Here is a 26666-nt window from a genome sequence, read left to right on the forward strand (position 1 = left end):
TATATATATATATATATATATTATACCATTCGGTCCGCACTCCCATGAAACATTTTTACTCCATCCTCGATTGCAGGGTGCTGCATCTGGTTGTAACTTGTATTCATTTCAATTGATAATGCGCACTCCTGTATTCTTTTAGTTCATTTATTGTTACATTATAAAGTTAAAAACATCATGTTTTTAACTTTATAATGTAACAATAAATGAACTAAAAGAATACAGGAGTGCGCATTATCAATTGAAATGTATATATATATATATACACATTCAGAAATTGTAATTTTCTGTGAATGTAATATTCACGGATGTAAAATGAGGGTTTCACTTGGGGACCTCGAATAGGGTTGCCACTTTATTCTTTAGCCCTTACTGGCTGTCACCTGGGGGGCGGGGAAGAGGGGGTGAAGTTGTGACATTTCAGTATGGAGCCGTGATGTTTTGGGGGAGTGGCTTGGGCAGGAAGGGGACTGCCTTAATTGTGTAGGCTGGGTTTGGGGGAGCAGAGAGAGGGCTTTGGGGTGGGTCAGAGGTGGCTCAGCCTTTGCTGGTATTTTACTGGTTAGACTGGTAGCTAAGAAACAATGCAGACATAGGATCAAGCTTCGACTGTATATAGATATATCTGAACATCCATTGTATTTTCGAGCAAAAGATAGTGTGGAAACAATGGTCAGAAGCAGTAAGTACCGCAAAAGGGAAAATGGTTTATTGTAAGTGTTAACAAAAACAATCACATACACCATTATTAGACCCTTGACCCCACCCCAATTAGTGACCCGGAAACCAGAGGTTGTGGCCACTGCTACTAGGGTGTGCCAGTCCCTAGCCACCGTGAAGCACATTTGATAGTCCAAAGAAAGTTCTTGTCCAGAGTGTCTTTATAGTCCTCGCACCCCCCCAAGGGACCCCCACCGCGGCCCCCACATTGTTATCTTAATGATTAGATATATTTCTATAATTTAATTCCCATTTTAATTGTTAGTAAATGTTTTTCAAAATAATTACCCCTCTCAGAATTTTTATACCTTTCATAGTATATATTTACATCTCTTCCTAAATGAAGTAGGGTGCGTCTTACCACTACCCACAATAAATGTTTTGCAGTAAACCTGCTGAAGCTTTTTTCCCATTTTTTGGATTTATACTATTGTATTTGGTTGCAGCACAGAGCAACATCCAGGAGCTAAAGCTTTTTTCAAGTATTTTATACAACGTTCACCGACAAATTTTATTTTTTAAATGAATATATATCCTGTTAATAAAGGGAGAAGCAAACCTTCAACTTAAGAGAATGTACAGGCTCGTACACTAGATGGCGCTGTGGGTTGTATTTGTGGCTCAGTAGGGTTCAAATAGTTCAAATTTTTCTCTGTAATAATAAAATAGTAACTGATCCCAACTAAGATATAATTACCCCTTATTGGGGGCAGAACAATCCTATTGGGTTTATTTAATGGTTAAATGATTCCCTTTTCTCTGTAATAATAAAACAGTACCTGTACTTGATCCCAACTAAGATATAATTACCCCTTATTGGGGACAGAACAGCCCTATTGGGTTTATTTCATGGTTAAATTATTCCCTTTTCTCTGTAATAATAAAACAGTACCTGTACTTGATCCCAACTAAGATATAATTACCCCTTATTGGGGGCAGAACAATCCTATTGGGTTTATTTAATGGTTAAATGATTCCCTTTTCTCTGTAATAATAAAACAGTACCTGTACTTGATCCCAACTAAGATATAATTACCCCTTATTGGGGGCAGAACAGCCCTATTGGGTTTATTTAATGGTTAAATGATTCCCTTTTCTCTGTAATAATAAAACAGTACCTGTACTTGATCCCAACTAAGATATAATTACCCCTTATTGGGGGCAGAACAGCCCTATTGGGTTTATTTAATGGTTAAATGATTCCCTTTTCTCTGTAATAATAAAACAGTACCTGTACTTGATCCCAACTAAGATATAATTACCCCTTATTGGGGGCAGAACAATCCTGTTGGGTTTAATTGATGTTTAAATGTTTTTTTCTGTAGAATTAAGATATGGAGACACAAATTACGGAAAGATCCCTTATCCAGCAAACCCCAGGTCCCTGGGCAACCCAATTCGTGGTCCCCAATGTTGGTTACGTATTCATTCTGGGGGTATAGTTTTCCTATAAGTATTTTCAGGTCTAGTAACCCATAGAAGCCAATCAGCAGATAACATTTCCTGATATTTTTTTTGGAAGCAAATATCCTATTGGTTGCTGAGTGTTACTAAACCAGAGCAGGTCACAATTCCAACCTTATCTGATGTAAGGCTGCAAAGGCTTGTAGTTATACTACACCTGGAGTGCTGAGCATTGCATACCCCTGTTTTAGACCTGGGTCTTTCCTGCATTCTTTAAATACCCCTGGGGCGTATGATTAATGCAGCATTATGGCTGCCGCGGAGCAATAAGAAGATGATTATGATGATCTATTTTAAAGGAGACATTTAGTTTGTGTAATGATACAGCAGAACCAAAGTGGGATTAGAGCTGGATTCTCTGCCGCAGCACTGTGGGTTTGATAAAGCCACACATGATAGGTGCCTGACAGGGGCTAATGTGATAGGATCCAGCTCCCCAGCTCGCTGCCAGTGGGATACCTGGCCCTTAGTATCCATGAAGCAATAGAGCTCATGCAGAGCACACATGCTGCTCACTAGCCCATCCATTTACTAGTCACGCTTATGGAGCCTGCCCGGGGATTCGGCACGTACAACTGCATCACTCTCACTTGTGTTGCATCACTCCGCGCCACATCTCACGTCGGGGGACATTATCCTTCATTATTGTCCTCGTCCATCAACTCCTTTTACGCCGACTGGATGAGAACATTTTGTGTAATTCAATAACTGTAGAGAAATCGTTATAGGCTCGTTGGAGAGCGAGGCCCGCGGCGCTGCTGGATGCCAGTCGGGCACACACAGGCACAGATGCAGGCACACAGTTATTTGGCTTCATTAAGGGCCAATCAAATCATTTCTATATATACATAAAATATAATTAGAAAAATTGCCCTGAAGATGGGGGGGAACTTAATTCAAAACGACTTTAATACTCCAGGCTTTATGTAAGGTGGGCATTATGGGAAATGCCTGAGGATCTGCTGTAAGCTGTCATTGACTATTTATTGGGCTGGGGGGGGGGGGCTGTTTTGACCTCTCTGTAATTAAAGCGGCCATTCACCTTTAAGATAACTTTTAGTGTTATAGGATGTTATGTTCCTATCAACTTTGCAATTTGTCTTCATTATTTCTTTTTTTATATAGTTTTTAAATGATTTGCTTTACTCTTCTGCCTCTTTCCAGCTTTCAAATGGGGGTCACTGACCCCGGCAGCCAATAACTGTTGCTCTGAGAAGCTACAGTTTTATTGTTATTGTTACTTTTTATTACTTATTCTTCTATTCATATTCCAGTCTCTAATTCACACCGCAGCCTGTTGCTAGGGTGAATAAAACCCTAGCTACCAGATAGCTGCTGAAATACCAATCTGGACAGTTGCTAAACAGAAAGCTAAATAACAAAAAATAAAGACCAATAGCAAATTCACTCACAGGTTGCTCAGATACTTCTGTATGTCGACTTACAGCGCCACCCTATGGTCAGGGCTTCGGATCATTATCCGTAGTGATATCATGGGTGTCGCCTACCCACTGTTGGCACCTTCACCCATGTGGCCCCAGCGTTAAAGGTTGTGTATAAAATGAAATAACACTATAAAATAGACAGTAGATGTGCTGAGCATTTGATTCTACCGCCCTTTGCCATGGGTTCAGATACAGTTATATGAATATATGTAGATATATATTCTGAAAAAAAAAAAAATAGATCCAGATTGTGGCCCATACAGACAATATTCACAAGCCAATGTAGCCTTTGCCTGATAGGATTTCCAGCCTTTCCTATTGATATACAGGTACGGGACCTGTTATGTAGAATGCCTTAAGTCTACTCAAAAATCATTTAACCATTAAATAAACCCAATAGGGCTGTTCTGCCCCCAATAAGGGGTAATTATATCTTAGTTGGGATCAAGTACAGGTACTGTTTTATTATTACAGAGAAAAGGGAATCATTTAACCATGAAATAAACCCAATAGGGCTGTTCTGCCCCAATAAGGGGTAATTATATCTTAGTTGGGATCAAGTACAGGTACTGTTTTATTATTACAGAGAAAAGGGAATCATTTAACCATTAAATAAACCCAATAGGGCTGTTCTGCCCCCAATAAGGGGTAATTATATCTTAGTTGGGATCAAGTACAGGTACTGTTTTATTATTACAGAGAAAAGGGAATCATTTAACCATGAAATAAACCCAATAGGGCTGTTCTGCCCCCAATAAGGGGTAATTATATCTTAGTTGGGATCAAGTACAGGAACTGTTTTATTATTACAGAGAAAAGGGAATCATTTAACCATTAAATAAACCCAATAGGGCTGTTCTGCCCCAATAAGGGGTAATTATATCTTAGTTGGGATCAAGTACAGGAACTGTTTTATTATTACAGAGAAAAGGGAATCATTTAACCATTAAATAAACCCAATAGGGCTGTTCTGCCCCCAATAAGGGGTAATTATATTTTAGTTGGGATCAAGTACAGGTTCTGTTTTATTATTACAGAGAAAAGGGAATCATTTAACCATTAAATAAACCCAATAGGGCTGTTCTGCCCCCAATAAGGGGTAATTATATCTTAGTTGGGATCAAGTACAGGTACTGTTTTATTATTACAGAGAAAAGGGAATCATTTAACCATGAAATAAACCCAATAGGGCTGTTCTGCCCCCAATAAGGGGTAATTATATCTTAGTTGGGATCAAGTACAGGTACTGTTTTATTATTACAGAGAAAACTGAAATCATTTGTAAAAATTTAAATTATTTGCTTATAATGGAGTATATGGGAGATGGTCTTTCCATATAAGGGATCCCATACCTGTAGTAGAAAGCCTTGATGTTGATCATGAGTGCAACCTTTTTGGCCCTTAGGGGCCCCAGGGGCTCTTATGCTGCTGTATTTTGATGTTATGTACAATAGGAAAGTGACCCAAAGCACCCAAAGGAATCCACACGTCTATTTAAGATGACCAAAATGTAAAGGAGGCATTACAAAGAGGGGCATTGTGTTGCTTACACCCCACCTGCTATTTTGGTAGCCTTTAATTTAGCTGTTTAATATTTAACCATAGTAATGGTGATGATTAACGATAAACCCAAACCAAACTGACCAAGTACATCATTAACAAGGCACTGAAAGAAGGGCGGGTTTGTTGGAAAGGATTTGTTAGGAAAGGATTAAGTAGCCAGGATTACGTGGCTTCAAGGGGTTTGCTCACTTCTTATCAAGAGAAGAGAATTTTGTTCTAGAAATTAAGTCACGCAGAGCTTTGTGTGGTTTAAAAGGAGGGTCCTGTGTTTATCATATCAACCTGAATTGCCCCTGTCCCGCTACAGTGTAGGCCAAGTGAAGGATCCATCATGTAGTGGGAAGTAGGGATGCATCAAATCCGGGATTCGGTTGGGGATTTAGGCAAGATCTGGGCTTTTTCGGCAGGTTTCGGATTTGGCCGAATCCAAGTGCCTGGCTGAACCGAATTCGATAATTTGATGGATTAGTTGAATCACACTGAAATTAGTCATTAGAGAGAGACAAATCTTAATGTGTATTAAGCATTAGTGCCCCAAATGCATTAGGCCAGGGGTGTCACACTCAGTCACATAAGAGGGCCGAAATCTAAAACACAGGCTAAGTCGCGGCCCGAATGTTTTATTAATATACTAAGTAAGATACTAAGGGGTATATTTATCACAATGTGTAAAAAGTGGAGTAAGACATTACCGGTGATGTGGCTCATAGCAGCCAATCAGATGCTTTGCTACTGTTAAAATCTGATTACTGATTGGATGCCTTGGGCAACATTACTGGTAATGCTTCACTCCACTTTTTACACAGTATGATAAATATACCCCTTAGTCTTAGTTACTATGTGAGGAAAATGGAAACTGATCAGGCTGGATGGTCAGGCACACTCACGAAGGTCCACATAAAACAGCCAGGGGGGATTTGGCCCGCGGGCCTTGTGTTTGATATATATGCATTAGGCCATATCTGTCATGTCATAATGCTCAGGACCTGGGGTTTTCCAGATAAAGGATCTTTTTGTAATTTGGATCTCCAAATCTTAAGTCTGAAATCAGGCTCGGATTGTGGCATGATTACAAAGGCCTGGCCCTTAGGGGGCACAAATTTAGAAGCGTTGCAACACCCGGCCGCACCTGAACCTTGCTCACATCCAAACACTGGGGTCTAGTGCTCCGTATGTGAGATAAAAGGATGCGCTTGTGTTCGATCCTGGGGTGGCCAACGTAGGGCAGCCTTGGGCCCAGTGAGAAATCCACCGCTGTAAGAAAACATTTAGACAATAACACAATAGGATTATTTTGCCCCAATAAGGGGTAATTATATCTTAGTTGGGATCAAGTACAGGTACTGTTTTATTATTACAGAGAAAAGGGAATCATTTAACCATGAAATAAACCCAATAGGGCTGTTCTGCCCCCAATAAGGGGTAATTATATCTTAGTTGGGATCAAGTACAGGTACTGTTTTATTATTACAGAGAAAAGGGAATCATTTAACCATGAAATAAACCCAATAGGGCTGTTCTGCCCCAATAAGGGGTAATTATATCTTAGTTGGGATCAAGTACAGGTACTGTTTTATTATTACAGAGAAAAGGGAATCATTTAACCATTAAATAAACCCAATAGGGCTGTTCTGCCCCCAATAAGGGGTAATTATATCTTAGTTGGGATCAAGTACAGGTACTGTTTTATTATTACAGAGAAAGGGGAATCATTTAACCATTAAATAAACCCAATAGGGCTGTTCTGCCCCCAATAAGGGGTAATTATATCTTAGTTGGGATCAAGTACAGGTACTGTTTTATTATTACAGAGAAAGGGGAATCATTTAACCATTAAATAAACCCAATAGGGCTGTTCTGCCCCCAATAAGGGGTAATTATATCTTAGTTGGGATCAAGTACAGGTACTGTTTTATTATTACAGAGAAAAGGGAATCATTTTTAAAATGGAGTTCATGGGGGATAATATATATAATATGCACTTGGTTGGATGTGCCATTGGGCACTGCTAGTGGAAGCAACATCAAACCACCCAGCCAATAACATGAAAAGTTTGTTTTTTACAATCAGCCCATTGCTGTGGGAATGTCGTACTCTATCATACCTCCCAACATTTTAAAAATTAAAAGAGCGACAAAAAGATTTGTTGCGCGCAGGCCACGCCCCCAATTACCACACACCCTTTTTCCCAAAAAATACTCCTTTTATATAGTTGAAATGGTGGGATCAGACACAAAATGTACTATACCCTGATACTGTACTACCTAAGGAAAACAATATAGCAACTCCTACATATAAAATACAAATATAGAGAGAAGGCAGTCAGTTATAAGTGAGTTATAACTATGTACCAGTTTTGCCCCCCCCATACACAGTGCCCCCAATGGCCCAATAGACAGTACCCCCCATACACAGTTCCCCCATAGAAAGTGCCCCCATAGACAGTACCCCCGATAGAAAGCGCCTCCAATTGACCCCATAGACAGTAGCCCCCATACACAGTGCCCCCAATAGCCCCCATAGACAATGCCCCCATAGTAAGTGCCCCCAATCGCCCCCACAGACAGTAGCCCCATAAATAGTAGCCCCCCCGTACACAGTAGCCCCCCGCCCCCTTACACAGTAACCCCCGCCATACACAGCTGCTCCTTCTTTTTCTGCGGCTCTGCTCCTTATGCGGCAGCGACAGGCCCTTTTATAAGGTTGCGCCCCATGCGTATGACGTCACACGTACCACAGGGCGCAACCTTATAAAAGGGCCTTTCACCGCCGCACAAGTTGCAGAGCAGGAGAAAAAGCCGACGTCGCGGGTACAGCCAGCGTATCCTGCTGTGCTTGATAGTTCAATGAATGTCCCGGAAATGCGGGACATTCATTAAACTATCCGGGACAGCGGGATGCGCTATAAAAACCGGGACTGTCCCGTGGAAAGCGGAACAGTTGGGGGGTATGCTCTATGTATTTGCTGTAGTGCAGTATCATGGGGGCTGCCCGTACCTGCAGTGGTACCGTCACAGAATCTGCTTTCTCTTTTTTTTTTCTTGGCATTTCGTGCAGTTTTGGCCTCTAACCGTAGCAGTAACTATAAAAATCTAAATCTCCAAGTTTATTCTGGCTCAGAATCTTTATTTAGAAAGGTATAAAATAAAAAGGCTTACAAATTGCTCTTGCTGGAAAGATACACACAGAGCGAGGTGCTGGGAGAATTAAGATTTAAGAGGAGACCAGGGAGAGAGGAGCTGGCTCTTGCCTTATATTCACTGAGTGGGATAGAGATTACATGGGAGCATTAATGTAAACATTAGCATTATAGCAAAAATATCACATCATTGAATCACAGTGAGTTATTGTGGCTCTGAGATCCCTGGGCGACTTGCAGTACAGGTATAGGATCCATTATCCGGAAACCCGTTATCCGGAAAGCTCCGAATTACAGAAAGCCTGTCTCCCTTAGACTCCATTTTAATCAAATGGTTCAGAATTTTAAAACTGATTTGCTTTTTCTCTGTAATAATAAAACAGTACCTGTACTTGATCCCAACTAAGATATAATTACCCCTTATTGGGGGCAGAACAGCCCTATTGGGTTTATTTCATGGTTAAATGATTCCCTTTTCTCTGTAATAATAAAACAGTACCTGTACTTGATCCCAACTAAGATATAATTACCCCTTATTGGGGGCAGAACAGCCCTATTGGGTTTATTTCATGGTTAAATGATTCCCTTTTCTCTGTAATAATAAAACAGTACCTGTACTTGATCCCAACTAAGATATAATTACCCCTTATTGGGGCAGAACAGCCCTATTGGGTTTATTTAATGGTTAAATGATTCCCTTTTCTCTGTAATAATAAAACAGTACCTGTACTTGATCCCAACTAAGATATAATTACCCCTTATTGGGGGCAGAACAGCCCTATTGGGTTTATTTCATGGTTAAATGATTCCCTTTTCTCTGTAATAATAAAACAGTACCTGTACTTGATCCCAACTAAGATATAATTACCCCTTATTGGGGGCAGAACAGCCCTATTGGGTTTATTTCATGGTTAAATGATTCCCTTTTCTCTGTAATAATAAAACAGTACCTGTACTTGATCCCAACTAAGATATAATTACCCCTTATTGGGGCAGAACAGCCCTATTGGGTTTATTTAATGGTTAAATGATTCCCTTTTCTCTGTAATAATAAAACAGTACTTGTACTTTATCTCAACTAAGATATAATTACCCCTTATTGGGGGCAGAACAGCCCTATTGGGTTTATTTAATGTTTTATTGATTTTTTAGTAGTCTTAAGGTATGGAGATCTAAATTACAGAAAGACCCCTTATCTGGAATACCCTTGGTGCCAAACATTCTGGATAATGGGTCCCATACCTGTACCACATTTCACCTGTTGGTAGCCAAGACTGCCTTCTGTACCCTTAACTGTTGGACCTATCCGTGCCACATATAGCAGGGTGTCCCCTCATGACTCGAGTTGCCTCCCAGCCGGTATTGATTGGCCTAGCTTGCAAATTGCTGGCTAGGGCCGGTGCTGCTATTTCAAATTTACTGGCAATATACCTGCTTTTAAATCTGTAAGCCTGGCACCCCTACCTGTAAATCCCTCCCTTCCCTGACTCTCTCTCTCTCTCTCTCTCTCTCTCTCTCTCTCGCTGATCAGCTCCTTTTAAATGGTGGGGCTCATTTACCAACACTGGGCAAATTTGTAACCCATAGCAACCAATCAGTGATTTGCTTTTTCCAGCCAGCTGCAGGTAGATCCATGAATACAACAATTTGATTTGTTTCCATGGGTTACTGCCCATGGGCAATTTTGCTTAGTATTGATAAATGACCCCCACTTTCTGCCCTGCCCCACCTGCCCATTCCACCATCTAGCTGCCCCATTCCCCCATCCTATGCTGTCATAGCTGCCCCCAAGTGATGTCACTGCCCGCCCCCTAAACCCAAAGGCTGGTATTGTAAAGGATAAAAGCTGGCAACCCTACTCATGACAATCTCTGTGCCCATTTGCTGTAATGAACATTTTCAGGGAAATAAAGAGAAAGCAAACCACCATTTGGGTATATTTTTGTCGTAATGATAAAGCAAACCCCCAAATTGGATATATATTTGTCGTAATGATAATACTTTTTCCACTCATTTCCCCCCCTCCTTAAGGTATATTTGAAATATTACCCAGGCAAATTAGTACCAAATTGCAGCCGGCTACTGCAGTGTCAGCTCAGTGGAAGCGCTCGCCTGTAGAAGTGGCCGGCATTCTGCCCTCTCCCGCGCATGTAACCCTATCCCAAGGCATGCATTAAAAATCAGTGTTAGCCAAAGCCCTGTTTTATTCTCAGTATTACGCTCTAATCTGTACAAGTCTGGAAATCCAAAATAAGGGCAAAAAAAAAATAAAAATGGAATTTTAAATAACGCCAGGCTGGAGGGGCGTCTGGAACGTAGCTCTCTAATTTGCCCGCAAAATAATGCGTCCACCCATGGGAACCAGTGTAATTCCTTACCTACCGTTAGCCCCCCCTTATTGCTAACACATCTACAGCCTCCCCAGTTGGAGGGCATATTTATATAAATATAATTATAGCTATTTTACTCCCCCCCCCCCCCCCCCACAAAGGTTAAGATTTTAATGAGATGTTTAGGTTAGTTGTCAAGCGAGGGTTTGGTACAACCGCGGGGATGATTGCATTTCTACACATTCGATTTTCCCAAAACACAATCCAATATTATAGCGCGTTTTCTTCTGGGCCTTAAAGGGGAAGGGTCCGGAAAATGTTTGGCACCATGAATTCTCCAGCTGCAAAACAGTTCTTCTCTTTCTGCATTATTTGAAATCCTGGAAGGGGAGGAGGGACTAAAACACTGATGTTACAAATTGTAACTTGTAGACTGTAAGCTCTTTTGAGCAGGTCGCTCTTCACCTCCTGTATCGGTTACTGATTGCTTTATATGTTACTCTGTATGCCCAATGTATGGAACCCACTTATTGTACAGCGCTGCGGGATATGTTGGCGCTTTATAAATAAATGTTAATAATAATAATAATAATAGAGTGTAAGCTCTTTTGGGCAGGGCTCCCTTCACCTCCTGTATCGGTTATTGATTGCTTTATATGTTACTCTGTATTTCCCATGTATGTAACCCACTTATTGTACAGCGCTGCGGGATATGTTGGCACTTTATAAATAAATGTTAATAATAATAATAATAATAGAGTGTAAGCTCTTTTGGGCAGGGCTCCCTTCACCTCCTGTATCGGTTATTGATTGCTTTATATGTTACTCTGTATGCCCAATGTATGGAACCCACTTATTGTACAGCGCTGCGGGATATGTTGGCACTTTATAAATAAATGTTAATAATAATAATAATAATAGAGTGTAAGCTCTTTTGGGCAGGGCTCCCTTCACCTCCTGTATCGGTTATTGATTGCTTTATATGTTACTCTGTATGTCCCATGTATGTAACCCACTTATTGTACAGCGCTGCAGGATATGTTGGCGCTTTATAAATAAATGTTAATAATAATAATAATAATGTAGAGTGTAAGCTCTTTTGGGCAGGGCTCCCTTCACCTCTTGTATCGGTTATTGATTGCTTTATATGTTACTCTGTATGTCCAATGTATGTAACCCACTTATTGTACAGCGCTGCGGGATATGTTGGCGCTTTATAAATAAATGTTAATAATAATAATAGATTGTAAGCTCTTTTGGGCAGGGCTCCCTTCCCCTCCTGTATCGGTTACTGATTGCTTTATATGTTACTCTGTATGCCCAATGTATGAAACCCACTTATTGTACAGCGCTGCGGGATATGTTGGCGCTTTATAAATAAATGTTAATGTAATGTAACAATTTCTCCACAGCTTACAGACAGCATGCAGGAACTACATAACCCACAATGCATTGCACTGTGATGTTCCTTTCCTTATTGACATCACGTGTGCAGGGAATTGTGGGATTGGGAGGAGGCAGGCTGAGGAAAGGCGACTACTGTTACATTTTATTTGAGTCACAAAGTAGTCAGCCAGACCCGCAGGGGAACAGGGGGCGGGGCTTAGGGAACTGTTCCAAACCAGATTATTACATTAAATCATGAAAAGGCTGCTCAGTTTTTAATTGATGTATATTTTAAAGCTACTTGAAATTACTTTTAAAAAAAAAAAGTTGTGTTTGGGTGAAGTTCCCCTTTAAAACAAAAGGGCACACTACCTTTCCTTAAAACCAGACACTGGTGAAGTCAGTTTACACCGGGGCTGGTGAGGAATTAGTTTCCACCCCCTGACCCCAATCTGAGATGTATCATTTTCAGAATATTCCTTGGGTTCCATTTTATCCGATTCCCTAGTGATATATGTCATTATTATGGCATGGAAAGAGGGGTCATCTCTTCAACCAAAATCCTTTACTTGTAAATGTATGTATGTGTGTATGTATGTATGTATGTATATCTTTATTTATAAAGTGCTACTTATGTATGCAGTGCTGTACAGTAGAATACATTAATACAAACAGGGGGTTATTAAGATAATAATAGATAAATACACAGTATAACAATAAATACAGAAAAATACAAGATAAATACAGTTGCAACAAGTTAAGAGTCAAAGACACAAGAGGATGGAGGCCCCTGCCCCGTAGAGCTTACAATAATGTAGAATTATGAAGGCAGTAGCTTTCTATTTGTGCCCACTAGGGGTGCTGTTGCTTTATGGTGGTTTTTAAGAGTTGTACTTGGTTTCTGAGGTATCGGGAATGTAAGTTACTCTGTGCCATGTCCAGTTACTGTTTTTTTTATTATTTTCCAATATAGACTTGTTATGATGACGTTCTCCATTGGCTCAAAACCCGAACGGACAGCGGTGGCTTGATAAAGTCTGGCAAGATGTCTCTAAAAGTCTGCCCTTCACCCCAGCCCGACATAGACGTCAGCCCAACCCTGTCACCTCTTGTAACCCAACCGGAAAGCTTCACATGTGAAGAATTCAGCGTAGAGAGGTACAGCGAAAGCCTCTGCACGGACAAGCTTGGCAAAATCGTGCTTTTTGCTGAAGTTACCACCACAACCTTCAACCTACTGGAAGGGTAAGTGCCCATTTGATTGTTGTTGCCTTCAACCAACATCGGCATGGACTAGATAGCACCTCAGTCATATAATAAAGAAACCAACTTTCCCCTAAATCTGTGTAGCTGGATCTGTACATGGAGTACACAGGATCCTAAGAAGGTCATGGGACAACCGGAGGTTGTCCCATGACCTTCTTAGGATCCTATGTACTCCATGGAATGACATTGTTGGTCATATGTTTTGGTACAACTCTTCTTCACTCCCTTCTTCACTCCCTTCTTAGGATCCTATGTACTCCATGGAATGACATTGTTGGTCATATGTTTTGGTACAACTCTTCTTCACTCCCTGGTGTTCCACCCATTCGTTAACCGTAACAATAGAAATGAAGGGGTGTGTTTACTAAGATTGGAAATAAATATCTCCGGTGATGTTGCCCATAGCAACCAACCAGCAATAAGATTTGAACAGTCGACTACAAATTAGTAGTCAAAGCAAAAACCTAATTGGTTGCTACAGGCAACATCACCGGTGATATTTATCTCCTTAGTAAACACACCCCCAGGTCATAACACGTGGTTCCAAGGGATTGTACAATATGTTGGATACTGTATAATATTGACTTGTGTATGGCCGTCTGGGCAGGTGTAGAGACACCCATTGGATAACAATGTGCCCCAGGCATATAAGTTGCCTAGGTTCATGCCTTCCATACCGAAGACTCCTTTCCTAAGGGCAATAAGCTCCGCCCATCCGGTTATTTGCGTTTTGCATACGGAGCATTCGTGTGAGGAACCCTTTAGTCCCCTAATTGGGGAGCTATTGTAGGATTCGTGCTTGGTTAATCCTATGAATATAATGTTAAAACAAACGCCACATTCCTTGCACTTTCCTTTGAGCGCCGCTGGGAATAGAATCAGAGCCCTCGATTATTTTCTGGCAGAGAAGTCTCTTTACTCCATGGTACTGATTTTGTATACAACATTGCAGTGATTGCTGTCTGTATTTTAGGCACTCTGCTCTTAGGCTTTCCCCTGTTACTCATGACCTGGCCGTATTTCCTGACACTGACTCTCATCCAGATGGTTTTCTGTAAAGGGGAAGTCAAGCTCAAAATGGGTTTTGCTAGATATGCTGGATTTTATGTTTTGGGCTTCCTTAATATCCCAAGGCAACCAAGGCCCTTTAGCAGGGGAGAGCCAAAGATATGCACAGGTATAATATCCATTATCTGGAAACCCATTATCCAGAAAGGCCATCTCACATATCCTCCATTATAATCAAAAAATGGTCAAAAATGATTTCCTTTTTCTCTGTAATAATAAAACAGTACCTGTACTTGATCCCAACTAAGATATAATTACCCCTTATTGGGGGCAGAACAGCCCTATTGGGTTTATTTAATGGTTAAATGATTCCCTTTTCTCTGTAATAATAAAACAGTACCTGTACTTGATCCCAACTAAGATATAATTACCCCTTATTGGGGGCAGAACAGCCCTATTGGGTTTATTTAATGGTTAAATGATTCCCTTTTCTCTGTAATAATAAAACAGTACCTGTACTTGATCCCAACTAAGATATAATTACCCCTTATTGGGGGCAGAACAGCCCTATTGGGTTTATTTAATGGTTAAATGATTCCCTTTTCTCTATAATAATAAAACAGTACCTGTACTTGATCCCAACTAAGATATAATTACCCCTTATTGGGGCAGAACAGTCCTATTGGGTTTATTTACTGGTTAAATGATTCCCTATTCTCTGTAATAATAAAACAGTACCTGTACTTGATCCCAACTAAGATATAATTACCCCTTATTGGGGGCAGAACAGCCCTATTGGGTTTATTTAATGGTTAAATGATTCCCTTTCTCTGTAATGTTCTGCCCCCAATAAGGGGTAATTATATCTTAGTGGGGATCAAGTACAGGTACTGTTTTTTAATTCCAAAGAAAAATTATTTTTACAAATGTGACTTATTTGATTAAAATGAAGTTTATGGGAGAGGGCCTTTCTGTAATTTGGAACTTTCTGGATAATAATGGGTTTCTGGATAAGGTGTCCAATACCTGTACTTAAAAGTAACAATAACAATAAAACTGTAGTTTCACAGAGCGATAGTTTTTGGCTGCCGGGTCAGTGACCCCCGTTTGAAAGCTGCAAAGAGTTAGAAGAAGAAGAAGAAGAAGAAGAAGGCAAATAATTCAAAAACTCGAAAAAATAAATAATGAAGAACAATTGAAAAGTTGCTTAGAACTGGCCATTGTATAACACTGTACAAGCTACAGGTTGAAGACCACTTGTATAAAATCTGTGCAAGTGAAGCACCAAGCATATTGCTGAAATAAGGAACACTATAGCTCTCTGTTTCCTTTCCATATGTGGAGCCAGCAGTGATAATACTGATACAAAGCTACCCATGCAGATTCCAACCACAGAGCAAGGCTCCCCATGCCAACAATAATACAACATATATATATTAATATGTAAAACATCAACACAGGCCATCTGGAGATCTAATGAATAATCAAGGGATTCCAAATTAAACCTTAGATTTTTTCCCCCCTTCCCTGAATCTTTAGGACAACACTGTCAAATTCAATCTAGTCAGCCCGCGCCGAGAATCAATTTTTCAAACTTTTATGACAGGCCTAATAGCTTCCACCTGTTGTGTGAGCCTGAGCCTTGACTGGCAATGTTACCAGGGCGGGTGGATGCGTATACACAGAAAGCCTTATTAGGCTCCGGCTGTTCCTCTACTGTGAGCTCACTCAGCCATTAAATTAGTTCCATCCTACTTCCACCCCCCCCCCCTTGCTTGCGCTGATTTCCATGTATATATTCCTGACAGTGAGCGCGGGTGGCAGCTAGGGCTTTGTGCCGGCCCTTCCAGCAATGAGGCCTGCGACTTTAGGGCCACTTTGCAGAGTGATTTGACAAAATTGACAAACTGGGCAGCAAACTGGAAAAGTGCAAAGTTATGCCCTTTGGTAGAAATAATATAAACGCAAACTATCTACTGAATGGGAGTGTGTTGGGGGGATCCTTAATGGAGAAGGATCTAGGGATTTTTGTAGATAACAAGTTGTCTAATTCCAGGCAGTGTCATTCTGTGGCTACTAAAGCAAATAAAGTGCTGTCTTGTATAAAAAAGGGCATTGACTCAAGGGATGAAACATAATTTTGCCCCTTTATAGGTCCCTGGTAAGGCCTCACCTTGAGTATGGGGGGCAGTTTTGGGCTCCAGTCCTTAAGAGGGATATTAATGAGCTGGAGAGAGTGCAGAGACTGCAACTAAACTGGTAAAGGGGATGGAAGGGTTAAACTATGAGGTGAGACTGTCGAGGTTGGGGTTGTTTTCGCTGGAAAAGAGGCGCTTGCGAGGGGACATGATTACTCTGTACAAGTACATTAGAGGGGATTATAGGCAGATGGGGGGGGTTCTGTTTTCCCATAAAAACAATCAGCGCACCAGAGGCCCCCCCTATAGATTAGAGCAGGGATCCCCAACCTTTTTCCTCTCACGAGCAACAGTCAAATGTAAAAAGACTTGGGGAGCAACACAAGCACCATAAAAGTTCATGGAGGTGCCAAATAAAGGCTGTGATTGGCTATTAGGTAGTCTCTATGCACCCTATCAGCTTACAGGGGGCTTTATTTGGTGGTATATCTTGTTTTTATTCAACCAAAACTTGCCCCCAAGTCAGGAATTCAAAAATAACTCCCTGGTTTGGGGGCACTGAGAGCAACACCCAAGGGGTTGGGGAGCAACATGTTCCCCCCGAGCCACTGGTTGGGGATCACTGGATTAGAGGAACAGAGCTTCCATTTGAAGCAGCGTAGGGGGTTCCTCACGGTGAGGTTTGAACTGAAGAAGCCACTGGGATGAGTTGGAGTCTGAAAAAACTCAGAAAAGTCCAGTTGTTTTAGACTTAATTCTACTTGATTTATTCATTTTCTTTATCTCACTCGCAATTGTTTTGCCTTGGTCACTTTTCCTGCAGTTTTTACTTTTATTTTTTGTCCATTGCCTTTTGTGTAAACATAAAAAGCATGAAAAAAGTTAGATGGTGAGGTTATATATATATATATATATAAACATCGACAAAAAAAAGTGAGAAAAGGAACGTGTTTTTGTAGTTTTGTGCAAAAATAATAAATCCGCCTTTTCCTGTTAAAACTGAAAGATAACTTAATTTATTAATTAATAAAGTTATGACTTAATTTAACAGTTAATTTATAAAACTTCAGCAACATTGTCTAATTCCCAACACATTTTTGATGAATTTCTATTTCACCCTTTTGTTGCATTTCTATCTGTTTATGAAGAACTCGAGCATCCTTATAGACAAACACATCAATGTGTCATTGGCTACCTACAAAGAGAAGTTTTGGAATTATGGGTAATGGGATTTTGGTAACATTTTACTGTTTTAGTGAAATTTCCATTCCGACATTAACAGTAATGTGGAACTGAAGTTTATAAACATGGTATTTAGGAAATGTCCCTATGTCAGCAATTCAGAAGCAAGGCTGTAAAAGTAAGGGGAAATGTTAAAGGGGTTCTGTCATGATTTTTATGGGGTACTTTTCATTTCTAAATGACACTGTTACATAACAAATAATTCCCTCTGCCATTTAACATTTTATTTCTGAACCAACAAATGTATTTGTAGCTGTAATATTGGTGTGTAGGCGTCATCTCAGTGCATTGTGCCTGAGTCTGAGCTTTCAGCCAGCGCTACACATTAGAACTGCTTTCAGCTAACCTATTGTTTCTCCATGTAACTGGAGGAGTCCCAAGCCGGACTTGGATTTCTTACTATTGAGTGCTATTCTGATACCTACTGGGAGCTGCTATCTTGCTCCCTTCCCATTGTTCTGCTGATTGGCTGCTGGGGGTGAGGGGCGATATCACTCCAACTTGCAGCACAGCAGTAAAGTGTGAGTGAAGTTTATCAGAGCACAGGTCACATGGCTGGGGCACCCTGGGAAATGAAGAATATGGCTAACTCCATGGGAAAAACAGATTACAGTGCAGGATTCTGCTGGAGAAGCTCTATTAACTGATGGGGTTTAAAAAAAAAACCCGTTTTCCTGTGACAGTATTGCTTTAAAAAAAACTAGAATTCCTACATAAATATTAACGTTTTACTGTAAGTATTACAGTATAAAGGTTGTGTGTGTAAATACCTTCAGCCTGGTATGGAACATGCACAGTTTACAGGAGCAATTCCCCCCAACTATGCAAAGGCATTTGATACATTTGATCACAGCACCCCCCGCTGATTCAGCCGAAAAACTGCGGAATCTGACCCAAAGCAATAAGCTGGTTCCATTTCTACTCGCCAGCTTGGGCTCAGTATGTCTCTATCAGTGTCCAGCTGTTCCGCCCTCCCACTAAATCCAACATGGGCCCCTGCTATTCTCTGTTTTTATATATGATCTGCCCAAAAGCTGTAGGATTGCTACGTACTTACTATACGACTACAGAGATGATTTAGTAATAGGATGATTAGTAATGTGTGTCTGTGTGTATGTATGTATGTATATATATGAATGGACACACAAGCACTCAAGGGATTATGTTGTTGTGCTTTAAAACAATGATCAGTAATGTGCAAAGTAGAGTTGTTTGGGGCAATTGTTTCCAAAAATCATTTTCTGGTTCACATGTGACTAATTGCTCTTCCTTTCTGGCAATAAATCAGCAATTCTATATTGCTTTATGGCAGGACATTAAGATATATACTTAATGTTTAAGAGTTTAAAGATACATAGAAAACAATTGTTTTCCGACAATGCCAAATACCATGTCATTACAAAGTGAGTAATATCCATGTTATCTGCCAACAAGCTGGTCACTGTACAATTTAGTTACATAATTGGGTGGGCTTATTATTCTGATATGTGGCCCCATGCAATATTGAGTCTGCTGATAAGCCATATATGCACTGGAGGGGGCTAGAAGCCAGTTTTATCTCCTTTTACAATAGAGGGTACATCACTCCCTTTATAAATTGTACTTAGTGATGTAATGAGATATAATTAGTGCTTAGAGATGTCCCTTGTGTCATTAATGACTTTAATAATGTACTCTCTGCTTAATTAAAGGAAAACTATACCCCCCAAATAATGTAGGTCTCTATAAAAATATATTACACTAAACAGCTCATATGTAAAACCCTGCTTCATGCAAATAAACCATTTTCATAAAAATATATATTTTTTGTAGTATGTGCCATTGGGTAATCCTAAATAGGAAACTGCCATTTTAAGACTTAAGGGGCTGCCCCCTGGGATTTTATGAATCACGATGCAAAAAAAACAAACCAAAGGCACACATACATGTTAGGTGACACAGCAGCCAATGAATAGACTGTTTTTGGCTCCCACACTACTTCCTGTTACAGTTAAAGCTGCATTATTTCCTGTCAGCTGATCTCTGAGGGAGCACACAGCCCATCACAAAATGGCGGCTCAAGGGAAAGGATGTAAAAGCACAATATTTACTGATATATATATTCCAGTTTGGTGAGATTCTTTAATAGGCCACTTAAGGTCCCCATACATGGGCCAATTCTAGCTGCCGATATTGGTCCCTTTGATCGATTCGGCAGCTAATCCGCCGTGTATGGGCACTACCGACGGGCCTGCCTGACCGATATCTGGCCTGAAATCAGCCAGATCTCGATTGGGCAGGTTAACAAATCTAGTCGGATCGGGGACCACATCGGCTCGTTGATACGGTCCCCGGACAAACTTCCTATGCCCTATGCCCGTCGTTATTATTCGATCATTTGGCCCCAAGGTCAAACGACTGAATTAGCCTGGATTCTTCCGATATCGCCCACCCGTAGGTAGGCGATGTCGCCAAGCGAGTGGATTGGCCCGTGTATCGGGACCTTTAGGGGTATATTTATCATGCTGTGTGATGTTGCCCAGGGCAACCAATCAGCAGTGAGAAAATCAAAGCAAAACATCTGATTGGCTGCTATGTGCAACATCACCGGTGAAGTTTTACGCCACTTTTTTACACAGCATGATAAATATACCCCCTTATATAATATAAACTATCTGTTGCTTAAGTATTCGTTCTGGGGGTATAGTTTTCCTTGAAATATATCACTGGATAAATGTAAGAATAGCATGCATTAGTGCAGGCATTTTATACATACTTTAAAACAAGAATAACTGCAATCTACCCCCTAGTTAAACATTTCCTAAATAAATATATATATCTTCTCATTTTTCCGAGCAGGCAGTTGGAAGATCCCAGCCTGTCTATAAATATTATTCCAATACCCAGTTCCACAAACAGTGCAGACTTTACATTAAGCCCTATTTTGTGCTTGGGAAATCTGGAAAATGCCTTGATTTAAGTAGTCAAGGTCACAGGTTGGGGGAGTATTGAGTAAATCATTTCATCTGAAGCAGGTTAATTTGACTTGGACTTTTCATCTGCCAGGAGTCAAAGGCCACAGGTTAATTCTGTTTGCGGATAATCAAATGATTGTCTCGAAATGCAGCTCCCTGAGCAGAACGCGCTGACACTGACCCCTTGTAAACGCGCTGGAAATATAGGAATCTTTTTTACTTTTTGTTTTTCCAACTCACTGTGGCCTAATTTTCCTCCAATTATGCCAGGAGTGCAAATATTTTAACAATCTTTTTTTGTATTCACAAGAAGTTTTCAGTCATAACACCTCGTATCGCCGGGGCTCAAGTGTCCTTTTAATTGTAAAGGGAACACTATATTTCCGCGCTCGGGATTGCTATAAAAAAGCGTTCTCTTCTCCCCACTTCTCTATGTAGAAATATTTGAATGTTTTTATGTTATTTTAGGTTGAAAATGAACAAAAGTTGTTTTCTTTACATTTGGGGAGGGAAATTTGGCTGGGGCGGGAAATTTGGCTGGGGCGGGAAATTTGGCTGGGGAGGGAAATTTGGCTGGGGCGGGGCATTTGATTTTTCTGTTAAGTGCAGTAAAACCTTTTGGTTATTCCGGAAAAGAGAGCCTTGTTTATCGGCATGTACTTTATCTGAATGGAATATCTGTACTATCTCTGCAAACATGAGCTTCACCTGGGCTGACACTGATGCTTTTCAAAATGGCCCCACTAACATCCCTCTCAAGAGTTAAGTGAATCCAACTTCCCTGGGGCAGATTTCCAGAAAATGAGCATTTTTAGAATTCATTGGCCCCTACAATAATTTCAGGTCTAGTGCAGCTGTAGTTTTGCCCCTGCAGTTTTTTACCAGCAGTTATTCAGATACAGAACTAATCCTCCCCACTTTCTGTATCCCAGAGTTAACAGAGACGGGCGGGTACCAGTGGGTTAAATGCAAGAAAAGCGGGTACCATGCAAGTTGGTAGGATTTTCGGGTATAGGTACAGGTCAGGTTGCGGGTCTTATCCATTTTCTTTTTATTATATTATATTCCCCGTGTTATCAATATTTTACCTCTTTAAACATTTTTAAGTTTTTTTTTCTACCCCGCCCACTTCTGGTGATGTAACTTCCGGTTTGCAGCAATAGCACTTCCTGTGGGTTTTGGATGTGGGTATAGATGCAGATCAGTGTGAGTTCTTATATTATATTATATTACCTATGTTATCAATAATTTATGATGTCACTTTTTGCAGCAACAGCACTTTCTGTTTAATGGTGGTCAGCGGGTTGCGGATCATTGCAGTTTAGGCAGTTGCAGGTTGAGTAGTGCAAGCAAGTAAAAATGTGGGTTGTGGGTCCGGGTTGCGGGTTGGAGGCTGGTGGTCCGGGTCTCAAAAATTGGTTCAGCACTGGACTCTAGCAGGTAGGGCAAGGCAGCTACTGGGAGCAAGGTAAACAGGCAGCCAAAAGAGCACAACAAGGCACAATAGAGTTTAACAGGTACAAAGTCCAAGTCTAGGCAAGTGGTCAGGCAGGCAGACAGACAGGAACAAGTCAGTATAGTCAGACCCAGAAGATCAGGATCACTATGGGAGCACTGAGAAGGTAGGAGCGCCTACCACAGACAAAGGGAGTTCAATGAACACACCACAAGCATTTGGTTCAGTGGACTCTATCCAAATTTAGTGTGAAGTACTTTGGTCATTGGATGCACCAAAACCAGTCATGGCTTCCAGCAGAGCCCAGTGATATCTTTACCCACATGCTTGGCACAATCTCACAGCCCATCTGTATCTTCAGAATGACTTCCCATGGTTCCATACAGTGTTCTTTCAACCCTAGTATCAACTCTTCCCATGTTGGGAGTTTCTCCGCAAAAGTTATTCCAATAGAATGCTGAATACCTTGGGAATTCCCAAGGTAAGTTCTGAACTAAAATGTTATTGCTCAATGTTGTGGTTGCCAACAACATTAACAAATAATGGAAAAAAATAAAATAGGCTATTTATTTTGCCTGTTTATTTTATATTTGTTTCGTTTATTACAATTCTAACACATTAGCCAGTTTTACTCTTATGTGTGTTCACTAGTGCTGTGTAGGCTAAAGCCGGACATAAACACACCGATATTATCGTACAAAACAATATTTAGTGCATGTATGGCGATGTAAGGAGGCAACCGATCAAAGGCTGTCCAGCAAAATCTATGTTCAGGGCTGAATTGCCAGGTGGAGGTAGAATTTATATTGTTTCTACCTCCATATCTGACGATTCAGCCCTGAACGCCAGTGGAGGGTGGGAACGATCTTTCGCGGCACCAATGGTCGCACAAGAGATCGTTATTGCTACGTGTATGGTCACCTTTACTCTCAAGCTGGCCATAGATAAAGGTTGCAACTCAGACCCTCCACATCATGTTGGCAGTTTATTGGCCCATGTTTGAAAATCCTGTTGTATGAGGAGTCCATTCATTCGATGAAGTGGTACTTATCCAACAGGTCTTCATAGGTCCCTCTGCATGATCGGATCGTTGACCCTAGGGCCAATGATTGGATCAACCTGTGGGTGGCCAAATCAGACCCAGATCCACTCATTTGGTGATGTTGCGGGTCTGCCTGTGTATGGCCAGCTTAACTCCTCCTCTGATTGTGGGCTTCCTTTCAACAGGCAAAAGTCTTTGTTTTTTCCACAAGTTTGTGCATATAAAAATCTTGTATGTTGTTGGGTCTTTCTGCACCCAAATGCTGGTTTCCAATAGTCTTTGCCAGCGTGCATGTCCAATAATGTAAATTCATCTATGTTCTTTGTCTTCCACTAAAATGTTTGACAGTCGCAGCTTGTGGCAATGTGCAGTGACTGCTGCAGTTGATGTCACAATTACTGCCTCCATCATGTTAAACAATCCATTTTTCTTGTGTGGTAAACTTTCCGATGCTCAGATCAGGGTGTTGTAGGCAAGGACTTCTTCAGGGTTAAACCACAGTCATTTCCTTTTTTTATTGTTTATCTTGTTACATTACAATAGATACCTTTACAAGCTGAATATGATATGTCAGGTTTAGAGAAGGAGTTTAATTTAAACAGAATAACGAGCCACTAATCAACCACTGTAATTCCATTTAGTGCAGGCAGCCAAGACTCACAAGGTTAGCACTTGGCCTCTAGCCTCTATAGAGATTTAAACATTGTTTTCTACAATTATTTCAGACTTTTTTTGGCTGGCTGCTTTCATACAGCGTACGCAATAGTTCTATCTTCCATGAATTTCTACATGCTAGTGTGTTTTGGCATGCAGTGGGACTACCTTTATATTTGCAGACAAAATAGAGCTTATTTATGAGCTGATACCATTACCCATTCATTTATTCACTTAATAGACAGTGTGCCATGTTGGTAGAGATAATTGCATGAATGGAACATTCCTACCATGTTTATTGTCATTGTTATATATAAGGGCATCTACTGCTTAGGGTTCCTCAAGAGTTTAGTTCTACATTTTAATAAGCAATGCAGTAACGTGCCATGATAACATTTATACAGAGCCAGGCCAAGTAGTGTTGGCACCCAGGGAAATCATACATACCCCACAACTTATATCTTAAACCACCACTGAGCCAATGTGGGAGGAGGAATCTAGCTCAAGATCCAGGTTTAGCTCTAAAATAGGACCATATCTTTGCAGCCTTGCTTGGGGCAATGAGCGTCAGACTGGGGGGAGGGGGGGAGGTCTGGGGCCCCCATTATAGCTACCTCAGCCCATTACCTTAGGGAGCCCACTCCCTTAGGGGCCCCTCACCCGAGTCGTGAGGTCCTTCACTTGGAATACCCAGCGCCACAGACCCCTCACTCCCCAGTGCATACCTTGTACTTCTCCCTTGCAGCTGCAATTGTGGGTAGGTCATAGTTTCAGGCGGGGAGAAGGTCTGGGTCATTGGGGGCCCACCTGGGCTCCAAATTACGGAAAGCCTGTCTCCCATAGACTCCATTTTAATTAAATAATTCAGATTTTTTAAATTGATTTCCTTTTTCTCTGTAATAATAAAACAGTATCTTGTATTTCATCCCAACTAAGATATAATTAATCCTTATTGAATGCAAAACAATCCTATTGGGTTTAATTCATGTATTATTGTTTTTTTTAGTAGACTTAAGGTATGAAGATCCAAATTACAGAAAGATCCCTTATCCGGAATACCCTTGGTCCCGCGCATTCTGGATAACGGGTCCGATACCTGTACTAACCTGAATTTTGTAATGCGTCCTGCTCTTTGGAGGAGTTCCTTATACAGATGTGCTGGGACGGAACGTCTGACTAAATAATATATATATATTATAAATATACAGTATATAGCAAACCCAGGGTGGCACTCTGCTACACGATTGATCTTTTTGGAATATAACTCGGTGTTGCTGGGTTTTTTTTTTTTTTGGATATATATATATATATATATATATATATATTGTACATATACTTTGGGTCTCTTTGAAAATAAAAATATTAAACAAGGTACCTCGGCTTCGATAGTACCAAACACACTTCTAAAGAAACCCGTGGGCCGTCGTTAAACGGAGATATGAAACACAATCTAATATTATTGGCCTTTTTTTTTCTCATTTTCATCGCATCTTTGGAGATTTGAAACCCAATGAGGCAGGTTGATGGGGGCTAGACCTTTCTTTTGTCTTTTTACAAGACCAAAACCATGTTTTATATTAGAGAGAGAGAAAAAAAAAGCAATAATAAAAGTAGACTCAGCACCTCATGTAAATCACAGGACCAGATGTGAGTTCTCGTAGCCGTTCTGCTGGTGACCACCTGCTTTGTGTGTATTAAAAATCCTGTGTGGTAGCTGATGTCATATCGAATGCATGTGATCAGGAATAATTTTAACGACACAGAGCGTATCAGGTTAGCGAGGATCAATGCAAACGGAATGTGCAGAATTCTCAGTTATTTTCTCTCCATCTGTTGTGCTGGATACAGCCCCGAATTGTTTCTAAAAGGGAAAATATACCCTATCTATATCCTTATTGGAGCTGTGGGTATGGCTTAACGTGTGCGCGGGATTCTCAGTATTGCATATTAGGATTTATAGGGTGGTGCCATATACACATTCTCCATTATTACCAATACAACAGCTCAACTCTTAGGGGCCCATTCATTAAACAACGATGTTTGGGTGTTTAAAATCACGATTGGAAAAAATTCGGAGTAAGCACGATCATTTCTGATGTTCACAAGATATTTAGGATTTGGATTCGATTCGGCCAAGATCATAGATTCGGCTGATTCCAAATCAGGATGAAAAAGGAAGAATCCTGGCTGAATACCGAACCGAATCCTGGATTCGGTGCATCCCTAGTTCGATGTACATTAGGCAAATAATATCCAAAAAACCTAAATAAAACTACTTTTATTGGCTAACTTGGCTTATTATATATTATAAAATGTGAGCTTTCAGGACTTAGGTCAGTACTTCAGGCATGGTAATCTGTTTTTCCCATGGGGCTAGCCATATTCTTCATTTCCCAGGGTGCCACAGCCATGTGACCTGTGCTCTGATAAACTTCAGTCTCACTTAACTGCTCCGCTGCAAGTTGGAGTGATATCCCCCCCCCTCCCCCCCAGCAGCCGATCAGCAGAACAATGGGAAGGGAGCAAGATAGCAGCTCCCAGTAGGTATCAGAATAGCACTCAATAGTAAGAAATCCAAGTCCGGCTTGGGACTCCTCCAGTTACATGGGAGTAGGAGAAACAATAGGTTAGCTGAAAGCAGTTCTAATGTGTAGCACTGGCTGAAAGCTCAGACTCAGGCACAATGCACTGAGATGGCGCCTACACACCAATATTACAGCTACAAATACATTTGTTGGTTCAAGAATAAAAGTTTAAATGGCAGAGGGAATTATTTTGTAAACAGTGTCATTTAGAAATTAAAAGTACCCCATAAAAATCACGACAGCCATTCAGTATGAGCTCCGTGTTGCTATGATG

General features: G+C 40.7%; 1 protein-coding gene across 5 annotated transcripts in view; it reads left to right on the forward strand.

The window, feature by feature from the left end:
- Positions 1-26666, forward strand: part of hlcs (holocarboxylase synthetase (biotin-(proprionyl-CoA-carboxylase (ATP-hydrolysing)) ligase)) — a 92779-nt gene that overhangs the window by 22538 nt on the left and 43575 nt on the right. For all 5 annotated transcript variants that reach the window (XR_004221203.1, XR_004221204.1, XM_004912115.4 and 2 more), the window contains exon 7: positions 13021-13292. Coding sequence is in view for 3 of the 5 variants with exons in the window: in XM_004912115.4 (XP_004912172.1) it covers positions 13021-13292 (272 nt within the window). In the remaining 2 variants the exon portion in view is untranslated. The remainder of the gene's footprint in view (positions 1-13020; positions 13293-26666) is intronic.

This window comes from Xenopus tropicalis, chromosome 2 (assembly GCF_000004195.4).
Source record: "Xenopus tropicalis strain Nigerian chromosome 2, UCB_Xtro_10.0, whole genome shotgun sequence".
In the NCBI taxonomy this organism is placed as follows: Eukaryota; Metazoa; Chordata; class Amphibia; order Anura; family Pipidae; genus Xenopus; species Xenopus tropicalis.